Genomic DNA, 19,984 nt, shown 5'->3' on the forward strand with positions numbered 1-19,984 from the left:
GTAAGTCTCTGGGAAATATCCGGGAAAAACTGTGAGAAAACAATAGTGTAAATCCTGGGGAAAAACGGTGACCCAGAAAAAGCAACAGATTTCTCGGAGAAAAAACCTTTGTTTCCAAATCGGGATTTCCGCAAGAGGTATGTGGTGGGAGCTTGCGGAAATCCCAATTTGGAAACAAAGGTTTTTTCTCCGAGAAATCTGTTGCTTTTTCTGGGTCACCATTTTTCCCCAGGATTTACACTATTGTTTTCTCACAGTTTTTCCCGGATATTTCCCAGAGACTTACTTTGTTGTTTTCCCCAGGTTTTTCTCCAGGGAAAAAGGTGGAATGTGCCTTGTGCGGTCCTTATCGGTAGGTTGGGTATTTTCATCTCCGCACATCACGTGCACGCGACGCGTCAAAACGCGTTCTCATCTCCCCATGCAAGTCTCGCGTTTCTGACGCATCCTCATAGTTCTCTGGTGCACAGGGTGTTCTCCTGTTATGTACTGTCTGTAGAGTGAATATATTTTTTTAGAAAATCTATGCCTCAGGGCCCTTAGAACAGCTAAATCCACTAGTACTGTATTTTAGGTGGGGATACCAGTATGTTGCACTGTTTACAACTTTGGTAGTGGTAGCCAGAGTGACTCCCAATTAGCCTTATAGATTCTTCAACTGTCTTATGCTGGAAGGAGTAACAAAATTATTGGGATGTGACAGTGTCCAAGTTCAAGCCAGAACTTTCACAACCCATCCTCAGTAGTTGCTTCTCTTGTTACCTATTGGATCTGTTTCTTTTGCTTGTCGCCTACAGCTTAAAAGGCATACCATTTGACTGAGACATCTCGAATGTAACAACGACCGCTTCCCTGGAGTATGAAGTAGTATCTGCGCACCGCGAGCTTGCGGAGCGCTTGTTCTCTCATTTCTAGCTCCGACTCATTTTCTTGCAGGCGAGTTGATCGGTCACGTAATTCCTTCCTTGCAAGTCCAAGCTCCGAACGAAATTGGGGACCTACCGATAAGCCCCCCGCGTTAAAAACTAGACTAGGCTGGACTGTTAGTAGTAGGACACGTTGCCGAAGTACATGAGTGTCAGACGTAGTAAAACATGACCCCAACAAGAAGCTGAAGAAGCCAGATCTGGGGCGAAGTACTTAGCTAGTCAACTGGCTTCAGACAAACCTAGTTCACCTTGTATGAGTAGATCCATAACTTGGTGCAGTTGGCGTAGCCTTCACCATCGGAGAAACTCTAGTGTCTACACGCGTTCTGATGGAGGAGCTGTGCTTAAATGAGCGGGGAGAGTTCTATGTGAACGCAACTTACAAGTTTTGGAAGTCTCCTGACTACATCAGAAGCAAGCCGATGTGTTAAAAAAAGTGACGGTTAGGGTCTTCTAGATCTGAAATATGGACCGTGAACACCGTCTCACTGCACAATGCAACGTTTCAGGAGATTACGGGAGTCGTCCCGCTAGAGAACAGCGATAATAGTGACAGGGAAATTTATGTGCTAAGATCACTTTCCAGTACCTCTCTGATAAATACACATTCGTACGGCATGTCAGACCAGAATTCAACAACGGACGAGCTTTGATTTGTTTTGAGAATATCGGCTAGGAGCTGCAGAATAACAGAAAATGAGGACCAATTTTTCTATTGCAGGACTTCGCGGATTTGCTCACCTCATGCATATTTAAGTACCTTCATCGCTATTCATAATGCCCACCAGAGACAGAAGCCATATACACGTTCTCGTCCTGCGTGTTTACCCTTCGTCTTTTCCTCCGCCGATGCTGCGCCAATAATCCTCGGATCACAACGTCATCATCGACGAGACTTGCGTCCCAAGTCTCAGGATCGTTCTCCACAAATTCCGGTGCAGGCCTTTTCTCCGACGCAATGCGGACGACTTCGGGACATGGTCGAAGTCGATCATCACAAACAACAGGGCGAGGTGCCTCCCACAACACATCCGCGCGCTCATTCCGCCCGCGCCCCGACGCCCGATGCCTAACCTCCGGTCCCACGTCCAGATGTTCGCCCACGTCGCGCAGCTGGACCACCTCCCACTGCACACACGCGCACGTCTTCCACGGCGCCCCGCAGAGGTAGCAGAACTGCTGCCCGCACAAGCACGTCATGTGGTAGCACCCGCTGTGCAGCTCGATCACCTGCTCGCACGCGGGGCACCGCGCCCACTTCTTGCGGCTCGCGAGCGCGAGCACGGCTCTCTCGCGGCGGTCGTGGCGGCAGCGGTGCGCCGCAGGCTCCGAGTTGGACACGGCGGCGCGGCAGCAATTGCAGGTGAGCGTGCCACATCTCGACGGGCAGGAGATGATGCGGAAGGAAGGGCCTCTCGTGCGAGGTCCAAGAAAACGGCTGCAGACCGGGTTCGCGCAGTAGACACGTCTGCGGGTGCTGAACTCCGCTTCTTTCTCTGAGTAGAGTGCTGCGAGGGAAGGAGACAGGTAGGGCTCAAACTGGGTGAAGGGGATGGGCCGCTGACAACAGCGAGGAGGGAATTGCAGCTGATTCCCCGTCGACGCCTCCACCAGAGCGACGAGGCACTGTGGGTCCAAGTAGTGCCCACACGGGGCATGGATCTCGATGTCTGCGATGGGACTCTGGCAGATCACACAATCGTGTCTGGGGAGCGTGGCTGGCAGTGGTGGTAGTGGGCGTTCCCTCGGCCTACGAGAAAACAACCGCCCAACGACCCTGTCATAGATCTGGGGCAGCTTACTGTGGGGCCTCTGCGACTCCCCGATGTGCCTGTTATTTGCAGTCAGCTCTGAACTCGAGGGAAACGACGAGCTCACATCCGAGGTAGGGGAAGGTTCTTGGCCCGCGCGGCCAGTCGCTCGCGCAGAGTGACATGCCTGGCGTTGGAGATCGGCTGGAGTACACGAGGTTCTCCACTTTCCGTGAGGGTGACAGTTTCTACAACGTCCACATCGAAGGGATCAGGACAGAACATTGGTACATTTTCATGGTGCTCGAAGTCGTTCACATATTGCGGAACCTTCATTATCGACGCAGATACCAGAGTTGAAGAGCCCGAGTTTAAGTGGTACGGTCTGAGCGCAAACGATGGTCATGGAGAGAGCATCCTGGCCTTATCAGAGCCTTGCACACGTGTAAGGGTGCAGCAATACATTGACCAGAGCATCCGTAAGGGGCTGGGAAGTCGGTAATGACCGTTGAGCAGGTAACAGCAAGAAGCCTTGAGGCGGGATCCGGCGTCTGCACAAAGGCGAAGGCAAATATGGAGCCTTCCTCTGCTCGACCTGTGCCTCCAATGTGCAGATCTATCCGTACAGTGGAAGGATCAGAAGGAAATTAAAGACATGCGGAAGGTGGTACGCACTGCGGATCTCAGAAAAGGTCATGCGTTCAGGATCATGTCGAGGGAGACCTTCTCAAGTTCTTCGGGCAAGCAGTAAGCACTTGTCAGAGATCAGAGACGTTTAGTGCGTCGAGCTAGTCTTCAACGAGTTGAAGAAAACTTGATAAAAATAAATACGTCCAGCTTGGACGAACGCTACGGTAATACATGCTCCACTCGTCGAAGCAAAATGACAAGTATAAGCAAATCATCAGCCAGATAGATGGAGGTGACAATATTCGTCTTCGCAGCAACAGAAAGTCCGTGCTTCAGGGCAGCCACAGATGCATGTAGACATACAGAATCCTGTCAAGGCGTGAAGGAAGCAATTCGGAACACAGAGAACTCGGACGCAACCACACACCCAGTCAGCGCCCAACGATTGCCTTCCAAGCGATCATGAGGGCATTATGAAGGTCAATGATGTGGTCTCCCAAGAGAAGTCCGATACTGAGGATATCCTGTGCAACTTACCCTCGAGCTCCGAGTCGAGGGTGATGAAATTGAATGGGAAATGTTGGGGGGGTTGACTGAGTAGAGAGACATGGGGATGTGAATCGGACCAAGTGAGGACAACTGTTTAGCGCCAGTGCAGTGCAGACACCGCTGCTCCGTGGTTGTTGGAGAGAGTGAACGTTAGCATGGGTTTCAGACAAGACCGCCCTCAACAAGACCACGATCGCACACGCGGACGCAGAGAAGAGATAAATCAGGTTCTTGCACAGGAATCTAGCACAGGCACAGGGCGCCATGAACTTGAGTGGATCGTCGTGCTCATCGACAAGGGAGAGGAGCATACGTCGATCTCAGGCAAGCCGACCGCAACCAAGTCGATCGAAACAGGCCATGTGAGCACTGCTCACACCCTGCGCAGCGAGTACTGCAAACATTGGATGGAACGTACCGTGACGGTACTCTGAAGATGTCCATGTAACGAGACGTTGCGATCAAATATTGCGCGCCGCTTGTTCGGTACGTCGGGAAGACCTGGGCTGCAGGAGGACTCCAGGCTTGAGTCGGCACGAAGCCGTCTTGGATCTCCGCTCGAACTAGCCATTCTTGCCAGCCATCTTCCCCCGTGTCGAACCGGTTTCCCACTTGTTGTTATCGTTAGCAAGTCCCTTCCTCCGCTGCAAGCACTCACCTTCTCTTTTATCCTCAAGATGAAGTTCTCTGTTGCATCCATTGCTTCGCTCGCTGCCCTTGTCGGTGGAGCTGCCGCCCAGCTCGAGATCATCACTCCAGGTGGTCCGGGCCTCTGGTGGGGTGAGTTATCTCTACACTCGCACTCGCTTCGCTGAAACGACAAACGTCCCAAGTTGCACAGTCGCTCAATACCCTAGAGTGGACTTGCAAGACCTCGCCGTATACCAATTTTACAATCCTGTGAGGATTTCCTTTGGCCATGCGATTTTTGGTCTGACTGTGTCCTCTTTGGTAGCATCGCCAACTCCAATCCTACTATCCTTTCGTCGCCTCTGGCTATCCTTTCCCAGCAGAACAACTACGACTGCTCTGAGACCATAACCCAGAACGAGGCTGCCCAGCCTGCCGCGACCGGCTACACCATCCAGCTCGCCGATCCTTTCAACAACACGAACGTGAGTCCTACGCGTATTCAATACGTAGACTAGTCATTTCTAAGCCGCGTCTTAGGTTTACGCTACCTCTCAACCGTTCGAGATCAAGGCCCTCGGCTCTGCGTACCCTGCTTCTTCCGCTACCCCTAGCGGCGTCGGGTCAGCTACGAGCTCTGGTGCCACGGGCACCTCCAGTGGCTCTTCGTCCGCTTCCACATCGACCCCCACCAGCAGCAAGAGCGGCGCTGTCAGCCTGACCGCATCCCTCAGTGGAATCGCCGCGATTGCAGCTGCGCTCGGAATGCTGATGGCTTAGGCGGTGCTTGCAGAAGCGTCCAGGGCTAAAAGATCTATCGGGTAGTCGTGGACTTATTGTCGTGCACCATTTCTCCCGCTCCGTTGTCACCGTTATCATTTTTTAGGGTCTCACAAGGACTACGTCTCATTTTTCGTCGATATTTTACTTTCTATACCGCGTGTGCTGTATACCTTGTCATTCGTTTAACGCCCACGTTCGTTTCCACTTTTACTTGACTCTTACGGGCCATTAATATATTGCAGAATCCATTGGAATATCGGTTCCTATCGATTAGTGGTTAGATCATCACGTTGTGGGCCTGTGAAGGGACGAAACCGTGAAGACGAGGGCTCGAATCCCTCTAGGAACATTCGTATCGGATAATCTTTTTGTCCTGTCAGGTTGTAGGCAGATGTTATCAGATTACGTTGGCACTTATCAGATAACCCCCACCAGCCGCCCCCAATATTCCCCCCTCAGCGAGCTCTGGCCAATGCCCATCTCTTCTCCCGACCTAGAGCGCGCTATTCGCTCCGCCATCGCAGTCACCCACCTCCAGATCACTGACCAGTCGAGCGGATGTGGCGAGAATTATGCGGTCTTCATCGTGAGCGAGGTGGGCTGATGTCACGCGCCATAGCGTGCACGATCGCCTCGACGTCGTAGAAGCTGACCCCATCGTTTCGCGCAGGCGTTCGAAGGGAAGAACACGCTCGCGAGACATCGTTTCAGTGCGTCCTCCCTTTTTTTCGTTTCTCAACTTATCGTCCGTGGTTTGTGTGACTCATGCTGATTCTTGCGATGCGGGGAAATCGTCGCAGTCAATGAATTGTTGAAAGATCAGATCTCGCAGATGCACGCGTTTTCTCAGGTGGGCACCGTGTCGCGGTTAGAAAGCCTGAGCTGATTGTTTTTGCTGGACAGAAAACGCTCACGCCGACGCAGTACCAGGCACAGCAGGAGAAAGCGTCTGCGTGATAGCAGCTCCAGTGACGCCGATGAAAGGTACATTCGCCCGTCCAACTATCCAATTTTTAATGACGGGAAAGTCCAAAGGGGATGTGGCATTCTGGCCTTCGAAGGCAGAACTGGTCGGTGATCCTTGATTTGCGAAGGACTAAGAACGTAATCGTTTGAGAAAGATCTGCGGAAAATGCTGTGATGTAATATCATCATGAGTTGCCCATAAGCTGGAATATTTTTGAGGCTGCATACACACCACAAGGAAGCAAAAAGCGATAAGTTAGTAGAAGAACTCCTCACAGCACATCTTCGGGTTAGGGAATGCTTCGTCACGCGAAGTGGATGCCGGCATCGTGGAATGCTGATAGCAGTCTGTGAAAATAGGGAGCGAAGTGAATAAGATGGCGAACAAATAGCAGAAGGTAAGGCGTACTTGAGCAGATCGTCGATGTCCATCTTTGCGACACGGCACTCCGCATAGCCTGTCTCTTCAAGAACCTCCTCAACCTTTTTCTTCATGTTGACCTTGTCTTCAACGATCTGGGGGGTCTCTGTATTAATGACATATGAGAACAACGATCAGTAACCGTGCTCACTACGTTATTGAGCGAGGCCCATGTCTTCCAATTACTCTCGAGCATCTCCATGACACCCTTCGCCATAAAATTCGCATGTATCGTCTTATTCCTGCGAGAAAACACGATCCGTCCCAGGCCATCGAACTCGCCAAACTCGACGGGCGGCGGGGGGTCGCGGGGGACGAGGCGGACGACGCTGCTCTCAACCTTGGGCGGCGGACGGAAATTGTTCTTGCTGACGTGCATCACCAGGTCGACCTTGGCATACAGCTGCACGTTCACGGAAAGGCGCGACCAGAGCTCCGTGCTCGGGCGCGCGACAAGCCGCGCAGCGAACTCCCGCTGGAACATCAGGATCGCGATGCGGAAGAGGGGGCGGTGCGAGAGCAGGCGGAATACGAGCGGGGACGAGATCTGGTACGGCGTATTGGAGATACAGACGTCGAAGTAGGGCAGGTCAGCTTTCACGAAGTCGCCGATGATGATTTCGAGCTTGCGCTGCTCTGGCCTACAAGGTAATGTGGGAGGGGGAACCAAGCCCACGGAGACGCGACTCACTTTCCTTGCACTCGCTTCGTGAGCTCTGCCGCCATACGAGGATCCATCTCTACCGCTGTAACATGCTTTGCCTTTTCTAATATTCGCACCGTTAAGTTACCAGTACCAGGACCAACTTCTAGCACATTATCCGTCGGACGCAAATTCGCCTGTGCACATACCAATCACGTCAATATCTCGACAACCCTTAAGCGCTAGGCACTCACCGTGTCAACAATTCTAGCCAAGCATATGAGTTTCAGGCTGACGCAGAATGATTGAGCAGCAGACGCACGTTTGGACGGTTTGTGGGTTCTTGAGGATATGTTGGCCGAAACGCTCGGTATTAAAAATCGGATTTCGCACTCCGGACGAAGAGCCGGCAGAATCAGCTGAGCTCTTGGCCTTCGGTGAGGGCTGATGGGCGCGGGAAAAGCGGTCAGACGTCGCTCGAGGCATGGCGGAGGGTATGAAGGTCAATATTTCTTTACGGGTGCAAGTTTGAGTCACGTGTATAATCAGAAGCGCCTACTATCCTTCAAGCGCCCGAATGATCATGGCATACGTCCAAAACAGCCAATTGTCCGAGTGGTAGAACCCGATATTTGTGAAGTTGATTACGGATTGAAGCGCCTTCTTAAGGTATACTGATATACAGCAGTTAACGTGCATTGGTTTTAACTCTTCTGCTCAGATCCTTAATGGATCCAACTGGACCCGAACCCGAAATTGTGATCGAGTTCAGGACCTGGCTGCTTCAGAACGGCGCTCGATTACACCCCGATGTCCTCTTCGCAACGGGTGAGTGAACTTACGACTACTAATTGGAGTGTCGTAGAATGTATCGGAAATATATGTGGCCGCTGCGCCTTGTATCCGTGCTCCATCGAGTTTGTTTCGAACTGGAGACGCGCTACTGGTTGCAGCGATCGCAGTGGAGGTGGAGCGACAAAACTTATCTTCCTCTTTTACGGCCGAAAGATGCCGTGGACAACCTTTGAACTTCTTGGAACCAGAGTATTGAGACCTCTGATTAGATGACGATATTTAACAGTGCCTTCTGGATTCTCGGTCATCGCCCGCGAAGATATCCCCGCCGATACGACCATTGTGTCATGCCCATTCTCGTTAGCCATCACGCCTGAATTGTCGAAACGCGCACTCAATGAGTTGATTCGCTCAAGCGGGCCTACGAACACCCTCGATGAATGGTCTGAGAGACAACTGATTTGCGCGTACATATGCATGCATTGGGTCTTCGGTCAGTCAAGGTGACAATGTTCTACTGTGTCTCGTGGTTCATTTCGTTGAACGCGTTCAGCTCTCCGCTAGTCTTAGGTCATTGGCCGTACCTGAATACACTGCCATCTCCCACTAAGCTTTTCACTCCGCTGCATTTTCGAACCTCCGAGCTGGAAGCCCTCAAGGGATCGAATCTATTTGGCGCAACCCTTGATCGCCAACGGGATTGGCGGGCGGAATGGACGCAATGTCACACGGCAACTATGTCTGCGAACTCAGCATGGGGGAATGAATTTACCTGGTTATTGTTTCAACCAATGTCATTCGCGTAACATATTTACCGACTGACATCACTAAATACAGGGAACGCTATCTAACCGCATCCACATATCTATCGTCCCGCGCATTCCCCTCAGCGCTTCTATCGACGAACCCGTCACTTGTGTCCACGCCGTCCTCGCATCCTGTTCTTCTCCCAGGCATCGACTCTCTCAACCATGCTCGCGCTCTGCCGGTCTCGTGGGTTGTCTCGTGGGCGCATGCTCCTGACGAGTACGTGTCAGTGAAGGTAGAATACTTCTTGTGCTGATTCGCCCTTAAGGAAAGAAATTTCCCTGGTTCTACATAACTCCACCCCGCGCGGCTCCGAGCTCTGCAACAACTACGGGCCCAAGCCTAACGCAGAGCTCATCCTAGGCTATGGCTTCTCGCTCCCCCAAAATCCGGATGACACTATCGTGTTAAAAATCGGCGGCGCGGCTCCTGCACCAACGCCAAATCAGAACGCTCTGCAGACAAAGTTCGAGGTGGGCAGGCGCGCGCGCGGGGCGGAGCCTGTATGGGACGCCATCCTCGGAGCTGTACGCGAGGGTGCAGGTCCTGACGACGACGATGTCGACGTCGAGGACGAGCTTTACGCTGCGGAGATGCTGGGCATGGCGCAGGACCTGCTTGCACGGTTGCCATCCTCCCCCAGTGCGGAGGCCGGGTCCATAAGACCGGAGGTTGCAGTAATGCTGGAGCACTACCTTGAAGGTACGCTTTCAATGTCGATCGTTGCAGACTTTTGTTTTACCGATATATTTAGGCCAACGAGATATCTTGCAATCTCTTATACAGTTCGCGCAAGACATGGAGATGCATGCGCTCGAAGATGCGAAGGAACAGGGCCTCGATCTCGTGGAAGAGGGCGACGAGGAGGAACATGAATGAGTTCAAGATCATAACGTTCAATTCACCAGCTGACTACTCATTCTAACTGGACGTTGGGAGGGCCGCACTCGCGTTCCGACACGTCGTACAGTTGCTTGTGTTTAGCTTAGCGTATCTATGAAATGGCCGATAAGGAAGCGGTTGCAATATGATGAGAGGCTTGTGCGGTGCCCCGGATGGCTCCAGACTTTCATGTCCCGCATGAACGAAGGGAACGCTTTTCGAACTACCTGGTGTGGCTGTGAATCACAAGTGTTGACTCATTCCGCTATCGACTAGCCATGAGCGTAATGCAGATCTTGAGTCCTTAATCCCTGTCAACGACGATGTTTATGAGTACGTCATCTCCTACGCTTCGCCAGCTGACGCTTTGTGACTTGCTAAAACATGTCGCCGTGCCTACGCTGCAGCACTCCCGCACAGTCGTTCTCGCGTTTAAACTACCAGTGCGAGGAAAGTGGTCGGGTTCTGCGGCTCGCCGCGATCACGTGCAAGGATATGAGCCAGCATGTGACCGCGATGTGTAACGGTGCGCTGGGCAGCATAGTACAGGACCTAGTGCCAAGATCGCGAGGTTCAGAAATCAAGTACCGAGTAGTATGACAATCGAGCTCATAATCGTATACAATTACATGTTGGTCAACAAGAAAGGTGTGACGTACGAGAAGCATCTCGTCCATACACCTGATACGGCGACTGTATCTCTCAGAAGGGAATCAATGGTAGTAGGGTTACAACAGGATGAGGGAGATGCGGGTACGTCAAAGCTTAGCGTAAAAAGCTACCACCCAGATAGAAAGAGAGGTGGTGCACGACAATGCACCCGAACGATTGAAATGCAAGTTCGCATTGCCCCTATATCCTTCCCGTCATGAATTAATATATGCTACCGGAGTTAGATGGTGAGACATACCTAAACCTTTGTTGCAACGTCGCCGTAAGCCTTGGGGAGGCCACTCTTGTGCACGATCTCTGCCCAGTTCGAGCGGAGCTTAGCCATGCTGGGCAGGCGTCTCTCCTTCTCGAGCTTCGTGGTGAGCTTGAAGAAGTCCTCGAGCACTGCGATAACTAATTTCTCATCCCTCCCGAGATGCTCCACCTGAGCCTTCACGAGGATGAGCTCGCGATGAAGACACTCTCCCACCGCGAAATTGGCATCCTGTATGTCGTTCGCCTGCTTCATGATGCGCTCATTCTCGTTGGGCTGGTTCCGCTCGGGCGCGCTCTTGATCTTCCCCACGAGGAGGGTGGGGAGGGTGAGGCACGGAACAGGGAGCCTTGGGTCGTGGTCAATCATTTGGGCTGGATCCCAGGGGCTGTAGAATAAGGCGGCGTCGATGAAGTCGACCTGGACATAGAGCTTCTTGGCCGCATCATTGGCGTACAAGATGATATAGATTTTGGGCCCGACGATGAAGCGATGCTTGGGATCGTGTGCAGCGAGGGCCTTCAGCTGATTCGTGTCGTAATGCTTCTTTGGGTCTCCATCCCGGTGGGTGAGAGAGAGGTCGAGAGCCAAGTCGGCATCCTGTACTAGGTCAGACTTGAATCTGAGCAGGCTAGGCGGGCTTACCTCCGTTTGTCTCACATTTCCGTACAGTGAGAGTGCGAGGCCACCGCATAGAAATGCGACCCCACCGGCTGCTGCCTCTTTCAACCACTGGTTGAACTCTTGGGCGGCGAGGACGAGGTCGTGTTGCGTGGGCTTGCGGTTGGGGTTGGACATTGAAGTTGCTGATCATTCCCAGCAGAGCGGGATTGCGATTTATACTCCTGAGGATGCCAAAACGAGCCTATATTGACAATTGCGAGGCCCTATTTTCCGCGGCATCGGACTGTCATGTGTTAGCTTGACGCAGACGGCACGGAGCGCGCTCCTGTATGCAGTTGAAGGTTCCGATGTCGGTGTACTCAGGAAGGCACCGTTGTGGCACTTCCATCGGGCCTAGTCATTGATGAACCTTGTCGTCTATTCAAATATGTCGTCCAACTTCAGTGCAGTGTGATCATGCGGCACCCCTCTGAGGCATACACGCAGTGATGGGGACTGTCATATGATATTGTTTAGACAGTTTCTCAGCACAAGCTGTATTGGAGACACGTACTTTCAGTAGGTTAGCGTCGCACAAGCTCTTGAGTCCGACATCGGTGCACTGCCAGAATGTGACATGTGCGGAACGATAAGGTGGCACTTCGAGGACTTGTACGGAAGAAGTAATATAGCCTTGTGTATTGGCGATGTTCTGCAGAGGCTGGATTGCTAAATGTGTTAGATACATATAGAGCCTGCTAGGCATGCCAAGTTGTGGCGCCGTGTACTGTAAAACGGTACCAGGAAATCAAGGATTAGTCTATTTAGAAACCCCCCGGGGGAAAATAAACCCACCTTCCCCCGGAACCGCTGAAGAGAAAAATGCGAAGATGGAAATACCATCAAAAAAAGATCAATTGACGCCAACGACGGCGCCAACCATTGACACCGAGTACCGCGCGTCCTTGACAGGGCGGACCGCGTCCGCATCGTCATTGGAGACGATGAGCAATGACCAGCCGCTGAATTTTGGTGTGTGCTATCTCTTTGGTTCTGTGTGTCAAGATGCCCACTTGATACAAAGCCTTTTCATCTCACCTTAACAACAATGGGACACCACTACTCGACGCAATAGGCGATAAGCGGCACCCGACGAATGACATCGGAGACACCGACGCACGCCAGCGCGCGGCGAATGTGTGCGCCCTCGCTGAGTTCGACAGCGGACCCGGGAGATCGCTGGTAAACATTGAGCGTCTTCGAATTTTCTCAGAGCCATCACGAAATTACCAAAAGCAGGGGGGGTTTCTGTGTAAACCGGGATTCTGAATAGACTAATCCGGAAATAATGAACCGGATGTCTTCAGGAAAATCGCAGAGTTATGGGAATTGCCTTGTCTAAATCAATGACATTGATTTAGCCAGATTAAAATTGTCCGAATACCTCGAAGTTCAAATTCGCGTTTGTTTGGCAACCCAACATCGTAGCCCGACGAACACCGATAGACACCGGAGTTGCGGACGCCAGGGAATCCCGATTATCCTACATCGCATTGCAGAATAAGAACGATTCACCTAGAAAAGTTGATAATCACGCAGAGAAACCCAAGAATAACGCGAGTGACGTCCATGCCGCCAGATACTTGGCATGGCCCTCGAAGACTCGGAGATGTAAGGGTAGCGATCGCATCTAACGGCCTTCGGAAGGTCTTGAAGAACTCTTGCGAGTCTCCTTTGCAATACCGTGACAAGCACCTCAAGGAAGCGGTTTTCAGCACACAACGGACCGCCCCTGGCTCATCCTTCTAGGATGGTCATGCTTTGTAGAACGCCGTATATATGATCGTAGAAGCGGTCGACAAGTCATTTTTCAAACTTCGAGGGATGGTGGTAGAGCTGACCCGCAAGAATGCAAGCTATTCTCCTCCCCACTGGTCTTCATCGATGTTTTCAGCGAGGCACCGACTTCAAGTTTGCGAGCGCGCTGTCACTGGCAGGAAAGCGACAAACATTTTTGTTAGTGTATGGTGAGGCTGAACACTACTACTCACTCGGCTGTTAGAGCTTGCCAAGCACATGAGGTACTCCCGCGGACTCGGTATTTATAATATATATACCGCAACACAAACAACATGGAGCTCGGGAGAGACAAGACAACCATCTACCGATTTTACTTCTGACTTTGCACTTAGCAGTGAAACACACAAAATTGAAATTCTAACCGGTAGGCTAAGGCGTCTTGCGTGCCGAGCCGGCACAAAGTGTGAGCCGGGCATTGCCAGTGGTCGCGCGAGCTAATAAAGATTCGACGTTATCTCCCGGTTGCTTATGGAGAAACAGAATGGATATGCTGTGCTACTTTTGCGTCGATATCTTCCTCTCTCTGGTGCATCCCGGTGTCGGTGGATAACTTCTCGAAGTCACCATTACCGTCCAAATAACTGAGGGAAGTTAGTATGGCGGATCGCAACATTTCGTCGCTCGGAAATACTTCACAAGTATTTGAAGACGAGCCGCTGTTGCCTGTGCAAGCCCGAGAAGGCGCAGACTCGGAAAATTGGGTAGGAGATTATGAAGAGCCGCAGTTACTTGCCTGTAAGTCAATGATTTGCACTTCACCATCGCTGGGTTTCACCTTGAACAGTAAATGGAGAGTCAATCGACGACGTTCCTACTGATAAGCGAAGGTTGGGTACGCTGAAAATATCTGTCATCTAGTTCTCCTGTGTTGAGAGGACGAACAGGAATGACGAGTACTGCGTTTCTCATCTTCAACCGCATCATTGGCACGAGGTAAGTATTTACCCCGTAAAGCCATCGGACTGAGTGGTGTAACTCTTTACGCATATTCAGTATATTTGCCACGCCGAGCGTAATTTTACGTGCATCCGGGAGCGTCGGCCTGCTGTTAGTGATGTGGGTCCTCGGAGCGATCCTCGCAATGTGCGGTACTGCCGTGTTCATCGAACTCGGAACGGTAAGTAGAGTCGTGCACCTGGTATATGTCCATATGCAACAACACGTCTACAGGGCCTGCCTAAGAACGGTGGTGAGAAGAACTACCTGGAGTTCATCTACCGACGGCCAAGGTTTCTGGTCACTTGCGTATACGCGATGTACGCCGTGTTCATCGTGCGTATCTCACCCCAGTCCTCTGGCGGGTACGTTCCTCAATCTTTTCAGGGCTGGGAAACAACCTCGAGCGTTATCTTCGGGGAATGCATGTGGTTCCGCTTCTTTGACTATCACTTTGCACAGCTGACCATCAGCTTCAGATGGACTGCACGCACTAAACCCATCGGTGCCTCCCGCCCCAGCGGCGACGCGTCTCGCGGGCGTGTTATGCATCTCACTCGCGCTCGTCCTACACGGCACGCACCCGAGCTGGGGAATTCACGTGTCAAATGTCCTGGGTGTCTTCAAATTGCTCGTGCTAGTCGTCATCATTGCCAGCGGCCTTGCAGTCCTCGCACGTGTTCCTGGCTTCGAGCTGTCTGACGTACGTGCTTATTTGTCCCTGTAACGTCTGACCGATAGATTGGACAACAGCCACCGCGAAATTTCGAGTGGGACTACATGTGGGAAGGTACACTCACAGGCGGAGTCAGCGCATTCGTGACGGGGCTGTTCACCGTAGTCTGGTCAGAGCGCCCGAACACCACTCGGTCGCAACGCTAACGTACCCGTCGCCCAGGTCATTCACGGGCTACTCGAACGCAAATTATGCGCTTTCCGAGATTCGCGACCCTGTGCGGACGATGAAGACCGCGGCACCCTGCGCTATCATCGTCACGTCCGTGGCGTACTTTCTCGTGAACATCGCGTACTTTGCCGTTGTGGACAAGAAAGAGGTCCTCGGCAGCGGCCGCATCGTCGCTGCGCTGTTCTTCGGCAAGATCTGGGGCGTGCGGGCGGAGAGTGTGAGTGCTGCAGTAAGCAGTTGCATGCGCTGATCTTGAGAATGTGAGCTACGCAGGCTCTCAGCGCGATCGTGTCGATGTCTGCATTGGCGAATGTGCTAGCTGTTCTGTTCACGCATGGTCGAGGCAAGAACTATGTACTGGGCGAGAGACCAGAAACTTACGAGTCATGCTGGCAGTGATCCAAGAGCTAGGTCGGGAAGGGATTCTACCATTTTCTTCATTTTTCGCGAGTAACAAGCCGTTCGATGCACCTCTTGCTGGGCTCTTCGCACAATGGTTCATCACTTGTCTTCTCGTGGTGACCGTCCCGCCGGGCGACGCCTACCTTTTCATGCTCAACAGTTAGTCATTTCGCCTGTAGTGCATCTCACACGCTGACATCCCACGCACCGCAGTGATCGCCTACCCGTTCGCGCTTATCAACGCCTTCGTCTCCGCCGGCCTGCTCTTCCTCCATTCCCCATGGAAATTCTCTGTCCACGAACGCTATCACTGGGACCCGCCCTTCCGCACGCCCACGCCCGTCGTGCTGCTCTTCTTCCTCTCGAACGTGTTTCTCGTCTGCGCGCCGCTCGTACCGCCGGCGCCGGGATTCACGGTATACGAGCGGCTGCCGTATTGGGTGCGTCGCTTTTTCATGGACTTGGTATGTTTGCTGACGAACCGGGATCCTGCGCATAGCTGCATGTCCTGGTGTCGTCGTCGATTTCCCTAGTGGGCGTGGTATACTGGTATGTCTGCTTCGTGTGGCTGCCGCGGCGCGGAGGATATGCGCTCGTGCGAGAATGGATACGAGGGGAGGATGGGATGCCGCGCAGGGTGGTAAAGAGGGTGAAGACGTTCGTGGCGCAGGAGGCGGAAAGCTGAGACCGACAGTAGAGTACTACAGACGTTTGTACGGTTTTCACGGATTTCTGACTAGAACGTACACTTTGATTTGCGGATATCTTTACACGGACATGGACAATACAGATCCTAGACACAAAATTTCGTGCGTAATTCCTTCGAAGCGATCATTCTGCATAGAATCCAGCGGGGATCCGCTCCCTCCACTCCCCATAGATCTCCCCAAGTAACGGCCGCCTAGTTTCCTCACTCCTATCCCCTTGAACAAAGACCCTCTCCCACAGGCTCTGCAAGGAGGGCGACCCGAAATCATATGGCCCGGGATCACTGACAGCCATGATGTGCAGAACATACGAGTACATCGCGCCGACGCCGACGCGCTCTGGCGGTGACAGGCAGTCCAGCAGGAGTAGGGCTTTGACGAGGCTGGACGCTGTGAGCACGTTAAGCGCGTAGGTGTCCCCTACGAGGCCAGCCGAGACACCCGTGTCGGCGCGCGGGGCAGAGTACTGGTCGCGCAGGGACACCCTGAAGCGCTCGTGCTCCAGCGCGGCGGGATTCGCGTGGGTGGGGGTGAGCGGGATGAGATCTAGCAAAACGGAGGAGGGACAGAGGTAGAGGTAGACCGTCGAGTATGGCTGGGGCACGGCGAAGTGCACCGGGAGGAACGTGCCTGAGGACGGGTCGGCGAGATGGAGGGGTTCCTCGCAGTGACAGGCTGAGAGGCCGCTGTGAGATATAGCGTCTACTGCTTTGTCGAGAGACTCGCTGGGGACCACGAATCCGCACACCTGTTAGGAATCTAGAAATGAGCACTCTATGCGCATGGGAGACGGATGGGGTCGCACGTTCGGCAGATGCGGGTGGCCGCGCCAGCTGTTGAGGAGATCGCCCCAGAGGAAGTTTGGAATCTCAGCATCGCTAAGGACCTTGGATACTGCAGCGGAGAAGCAGGCTGGCCATGGGTGCTCTGACGGGGAGAGTTTGAGCTCAGCGGAAACTGGCGGGCCCGATTTCGCCTCTGAGTCGTCCAGAGAGCTATCGGAAGATGGACGAACTGTCATGATAACTAGACCTATGTGAGCCCAGAGTTGTCTCTTCGCAAACTTCGAATCGGACTCACCCTGAGAGCGAGTGACCACCGACAGCAGAACGCTGGTACTCTTTATAAAGGAGAGCTAATTGGGGCGATTCCAGCGGTGCACATCGACTACAGAATCATCTGTCTACTTATGTATGCATACAATTGAGCTTGCGTATTACCGAGTTGAACAAACGGGAATCGTCCTGCAATGGATAGGCCTGAGTGAGCGCTTGCCCAAGTCGCCAAGCTGCACTGCCCCGCGTACCTGGACAATACAACGACAGCTTTCTCCGTGCCCGCTCGGAGTCAGTGACTGACGCCGTCAATATTTCATGAGACGGAGATACGACGTCGACGGTCTTCGAGGGAACACATCTCCAGCTTGAAGCGCCCGCGTATCACTGGGCTTGAAGCTATGCTGGTAAATAATACTCTCAAGTCCGGAATCCAGGTGAACACCCCTGTCGATATTTGCTTTAAGATTTCGCAAACGGCGGAAAGGCGCACAGGCAAGTACTGTAGAGTCCGTTCGACCTCGAAGCAGTTCTCATTACCTTCGATCACCCAGCAGATCGCGAGTCTTGCACCAGCTAAGATGCGGATCCAGATTTTGAGCGACATCCACCTCGAGATGGAGAGGCCGGGGAGTGCCCCCGGCCAGGAATTCTATCACTATGATATCCCAGTCTGTGCAGAACACCTCGCCCTTCTGGGCGACATCGGCTGGACAGTCGACGAAAGGCTGTTCGAGTGGCTCAGAGCGCAGCTGCGGTTGTTCAAGACTATCTACTACGTTGCAGGAAACCATGGTATGCTCCCGTCTCTGTGCACTTGGGCTGATCTGACTCGAAACGTCCATAGAGCCGTACAGGTCTTCCATTGTAAGTGCATATGTGTGTCCTGATGCCCCTAATGCCTATTCACCTGGTGCATGCAGGATGAGTCTAATCAAAGACTCAGTGCTTTTGCCCAAGAGTGCGAGGCAGACCCCACACTAGGCGACTTCATCTTCCTCAACCGCACGCGGCACGACGTCTCCCCGACATTAACGATCCTCGGCTGCACGCTCTGGTCCGCGCTGAACCCGGGGGACCTAGACATCCTTTCATGGTCCCTCACCGACTTCCGGCGGATCACGTCCTTCGACCCGGAAAAGTACGTCGCGCTGCACACCGCGGAACTCGCATGGCTGAGCGCGACGGTCGCGGCGATCGCGCTCGACGAGCCAGAGCGCGCGATCGTCGTGTTCACGCACCACGCACCGACGATCGAGGGCACGGGTGACCCCAAGTATATCGGTCAGCCGACCAACTCTGCATTTGCGACGGAGCTCTCCGGGGAGGACGTTTGGACGCGCGAGTGCGTCAAGCTGTGGGCGTTCGGGCACACCCACTGGAGCTGCGACTTCGAGAGGGCGGACATTAGGGTGTACAGTAACCAGCGGGGGTACGCACAGGGCGGCTCGCACTACGACCCGAGTAAGGTGGTGGATATCTGATTTTTTTTGCCGTCTGTCTGTTCGTTATGTTTGTGGAATTCAGCCATTTGGATGACCGGGAAAATTAGTACGCTTCGATTCAAAAATATCGCGACGTTCGCGTTGGCGTTCTTGCATTCAGTACCATGACCAGGTTCGACGTGGTCGAAGTGGTTCTTACACTTGCCAGTCGGAGCGAGACTTCTCCGTTAGCGCCAAATATACAGCGCCTTCTTCCGCGTTCCGCTTGCGCGACTCAAGGCGAGCATTCCGCCTCTCAAAACGCGAAAACTGGTCTGTACACTGCGAATGAAAATACACAATATCTTATCTTCTCTTTTCTAATCCGCCCCCTCCACGTAAACCCCTCGATGTACCACTTGCGAGTAATTTAACAGACACCAGAGTCGGCGATGACGATCTTGCCCTTGGGTGTGCCGGAGGCCGAGCCGTAGCTCTCGATCTTCTTTACGAGATCCATGCCCTCGACGACCTCACCTGTTGAGAAAAACGTCAGCGAGGACTGTGTGGCGTGGGCGGATAGATGTGTGGCGCACCGAAGACGACGTGGGCATTGTCCAGCCACGAGGTGACGACAGTGGTGATAAAAAACTGAGAGCCGTTGGTGTTCTTGCCGGCGTTAGCCATGGAGAGAATGCCGGGCTTAGTGTGCTTGAGTCTGAAGTTCTCGTCTATACGCGCGACTCAAAACACATTCTGCTTGTATCTCTCGAATTCTGCTTACCCTCAAACTTTTCGCCGTAAATTGACTTTCCGCCGGTTCCGTTGCCCTGCACGTATCGTCAAAAATCGCGATTTCGTGACAGGGATGGTGAAGCAACTTACGCGGGTGAAGTCGCCGCCTTGGAGCATGAAGCTGGGGATGATACGGTGGAACGCAGATCCCTTGTATCCAAAGCCGTGCTGTCCCGTAGAAAGCTCGCGGAAGTTTCGCGCCGTTTTGGCGACTACATCGTCGTATAGCTTGAAGACGATGCGGCCTTCGGGGTGGCCATCGATGGTGATGTCGAACTATAAAAATTCAATGTCAACTCGACAGCACGGTGGCAAAAAATAGTGACTAATATCAGGAAATTAAACGAGAGCACTTACAAAGACGTTGGACATGGCGGGAGGATGATGAAGAGGAGAGAGGAGTTGATGACCGCAGAGGAGCAACGCTTATGAGTGGGCGGCAACTGCCGATCAGAGCACATCAGCCATGAGATCTCCTTGATTCGATAACTGTCACAATCGATAGATCGTGACCCTTTTTTCCGCAAAAAACCACATACATCGCCTTGCCCTGGTCTGTCGAGACTCCCTCTGGCCTGGCGCTG

The 19,984-nt window shown here is 52.9% G+C and overlaps 10 protein-coding genes and 1 non-coding gene across 11 annotated transcripts; 6 read left to right on the forward strand and 5 right to left on the reverse strand.

The window, feature by feature from the left end:
• Positions 1 to 1,697: 1,697 nt before the first annotated feature.
• Positions 1,698 to 3,016, reverse strand: SCP_1101540 (hypothetical protein; the record flags this gene model as incomplete). The annotated part of the gene is made up of 2 exons (XM_027762590.1): positions 1,698 to 2,760; positions 2,808 to 3,016. The coding sequence occupies 2 exons, from the start codon at positions 3,014 to 3,016 to the stop codon at positions 1,698 to 1,700; spliced, it is 1,272 nt and encodes a 423-aa protein (XP_027618391.1).
• A 1,520-nt stretch (positions 3,017 to 4,536) lies between these two features.
• Positions 4,537 to 5,269, forward strand: SCP_1101550 (hypothetical protein; the record flags this gene model as incomplete). The annotated part of the gene is made up of 4 exons (XM_027762591.1): positions 4,537 to 4,639; positions 4,693 to 4,759; positions 4,815 to 4,974; positions 5,030 to 5,269. The coding sequence occupies 4 exons, from the start codon at positions 4,537 to 4,539 to the stop codon at positions 5,267 to 5,269; spliced, it is 570 nt and encodes a 189-aa protein (XP_027618392.1).
• A 262-nt stretch (positions 5,270 to 5,531) lies between these two features.
• On the forward strand, positions 5,532 to 5,621 carry SCP_t1101560. The gene is given in 2 exon segments: positions 5,532 to 5,568; positions 5,587 to 5,621. It is a non-coding gene; the product is annotated as a tRNA-His (tRNA).
• A 123-nt stretch (positions 5,622 to 5,744) lies between these two features.
• Positions 5,745 to 6,229, forward strand: SCP_1101570 (Uncharacterized bolA-like protein; the record flags this gene model as incomplete). The annotated part of the gene is made up of 4 exons (XM_027762592.1): positions 5,745 to 5,867; positions 5,943 to 5,982; positions 6,073 to 6,122; positions 6,176 to 6,229. 4 exons carry the CDS (start codon positions 5,745 to 5,747, stop codon positions 6,227 to 6,229), a joined length of 267 nt encoding a protein of 88 aa, XP_027618393.1.
• Positions 6,230 to 6,543: 314 nt separating this feature from the next.
• Positions 6,544 to 7,788, reverse strand: SCP_1101580 (Dimethyladenosine transferase; the record flags this gene model as incomplete). The annotated part of the gene is made up of 6 exons (XM_027762593.1): positions 6,544 to 6,586; positions 6,648 to 6,754; positions 6,811 to 7,300; positions 7,351 to 7,499; positions 7,557 to 7,569; positions 7,625 to 7,788. The coding sequence occupies 6 exons, from the start codon at positions 7,786 to 7,788 to the stop codon at positions 6,544 to 6,546; spliced, it is 966 nt and encodes a 321-aa protein (XP_027618394.1).
• Positions 7,789 to 8,030: 242 nt separating this feature from the next.
• On the forward strand, positions 8,031 to 9,783 carry SCP_1101590 (SET domain-containing protein; the record flags this gene model as incomplete). Its single annotated transcript, XM_027762594.1, has 6 exons — positions 8,031 to 8,130; positions 8,384 to 8,600; positions 8,651 to 8,872; positions 8,935 to 9,123; positions 9,173 to 9,606; positions 9,659 to 9,783. 6 exons carry the CDS (start codon positions 8,031 to 8,033, stop codon positions 9,781 to 9,783), a joined length of 1,287 nt encoding a protein of 428 aa, XP_027618395.1.
• Positions 9,784 to 10,696: 913 nt separating this feature from the next.
• Positions 10,697 to 11,509, reverse strand: SCP_1101600 (hypothetical protein; the record flags this gene model as incomplete). The annotated part of the gene is made up of 2 exons (XM_027762595.1): positions 10,697 to 11,311; positions 11,357 to 11,509. 2 exons carry the CDS (start codon positions 11,507 to 11,509, stop codon positions 10,697 to 10,699), a joined length of 768 nt encoding a protein of 255 aa, XP_027618396.1.
• Positions 11,510 to 13,770: 2,261 nt separating this feature from the next.
• On the forward strand, positions 13,771 to 16,104 carry SCP_1101610 (High-affinity methionine permease; the record flags this gene model as incomplete). The annotated part of the gene is made up of 13 exons (XM_027762596.1): positions 13,771 to 13,909; positions 13,959 to 14,006; positions 14,059 to 14,107; positions 14,168 to 14,291; positions 14,345 to 14,446; positions 14,498 to 14,534; positions 14,590 to 14,813; positions 14,864 to 14,955; positions 15,009 to 15,234; positions 15,291 to 15,360; positions 15,414 to 15,578; positions 15,633 to 15,859; positions 15,919 to 16,104. 13 exons carry the CDS (start codon positions 13,771 to 13,773, stop codon positions 16,102 to 16,104), a joined length of 1,689 nt encoding a protein of 562 aa, XP_027618397.1.
• Positions 16,105 to 16,250: 146 nt separating this feature from the next.
• Positions 16,251 to 17,147, reverse strand: SCP_1101620 (hypothetical protein; the record flags this gene model as incomplete). Its single annotated transcript, XM_027762597.1, has 2 exons — positions 16,251 to 16,874; positions 16,932 to 17,147. 2 exons carry the CDS (start codon positions 17,145 to 17,147, stop codon positions 16,251 to 16,253), a joined length of 840 nt encoding a protein of 279 aa, XP_027618398.1.
• Positions 17,148 to 17,762: 615 nt separating this feature from the next.
• On the forward strand, positions 17,763 to 18,665 carry SCP_1101630 (predicted protein; the record flags this gene model as incomplete). Its single annotated transcript, XM_027762598.1, has 3 exons — positions 17,763 to 17,976; positions 18,029 to 18,048; positions 18,105 to 18,665. 3 exons carry the CDS (start codon positions 17,763 to 17,765, stop codon positions 18,663 to 18,665), a joined length of 795 nt encoding a protein of 264 aa, XP_027618399.1.
• Positions 18,666 to 19,035: 370 nt separating this feature from the next.
• Positions 19,036 to 19,772, reverse strand: SCP_1101640 (Peptidyl-prolyl cis-trans isomerase; the record flags this gene model as incomplete). Its single annotated transcript, XM_027762599.1, has 5 exons — positions 19,036 to 19,142; positions 19,202 to 19,336; positions 19,390 to 19,435; positions 19,491 to 19,676; positions 19,758 to 19,772. 5 exons carry the CDS (start codon positions 19,770 to 19,772, stop codon positions 19,036 to 19,038), a joined length of 489 nt encoding a protein of 162 aa, XP_027618400.1.
• Between the last annotated feature and the right edge of the window lie 212 nt (positions 19,773 to 19,984).

Source organism: Sparassis crispa, assembly GCF_003851025.1.
Source record: "Sparassis crispa DNA, contig_000011F, whole genome shotgun sequence".
In the NCBI taxonomy this organism is placed as follows: domain Eukaryota; kingdom Fungi; phylum Basidiomycota; class Agaricomycetes; order Polyporales; family Sparassidaceae; genus Sparassis; species Sparassis crispa.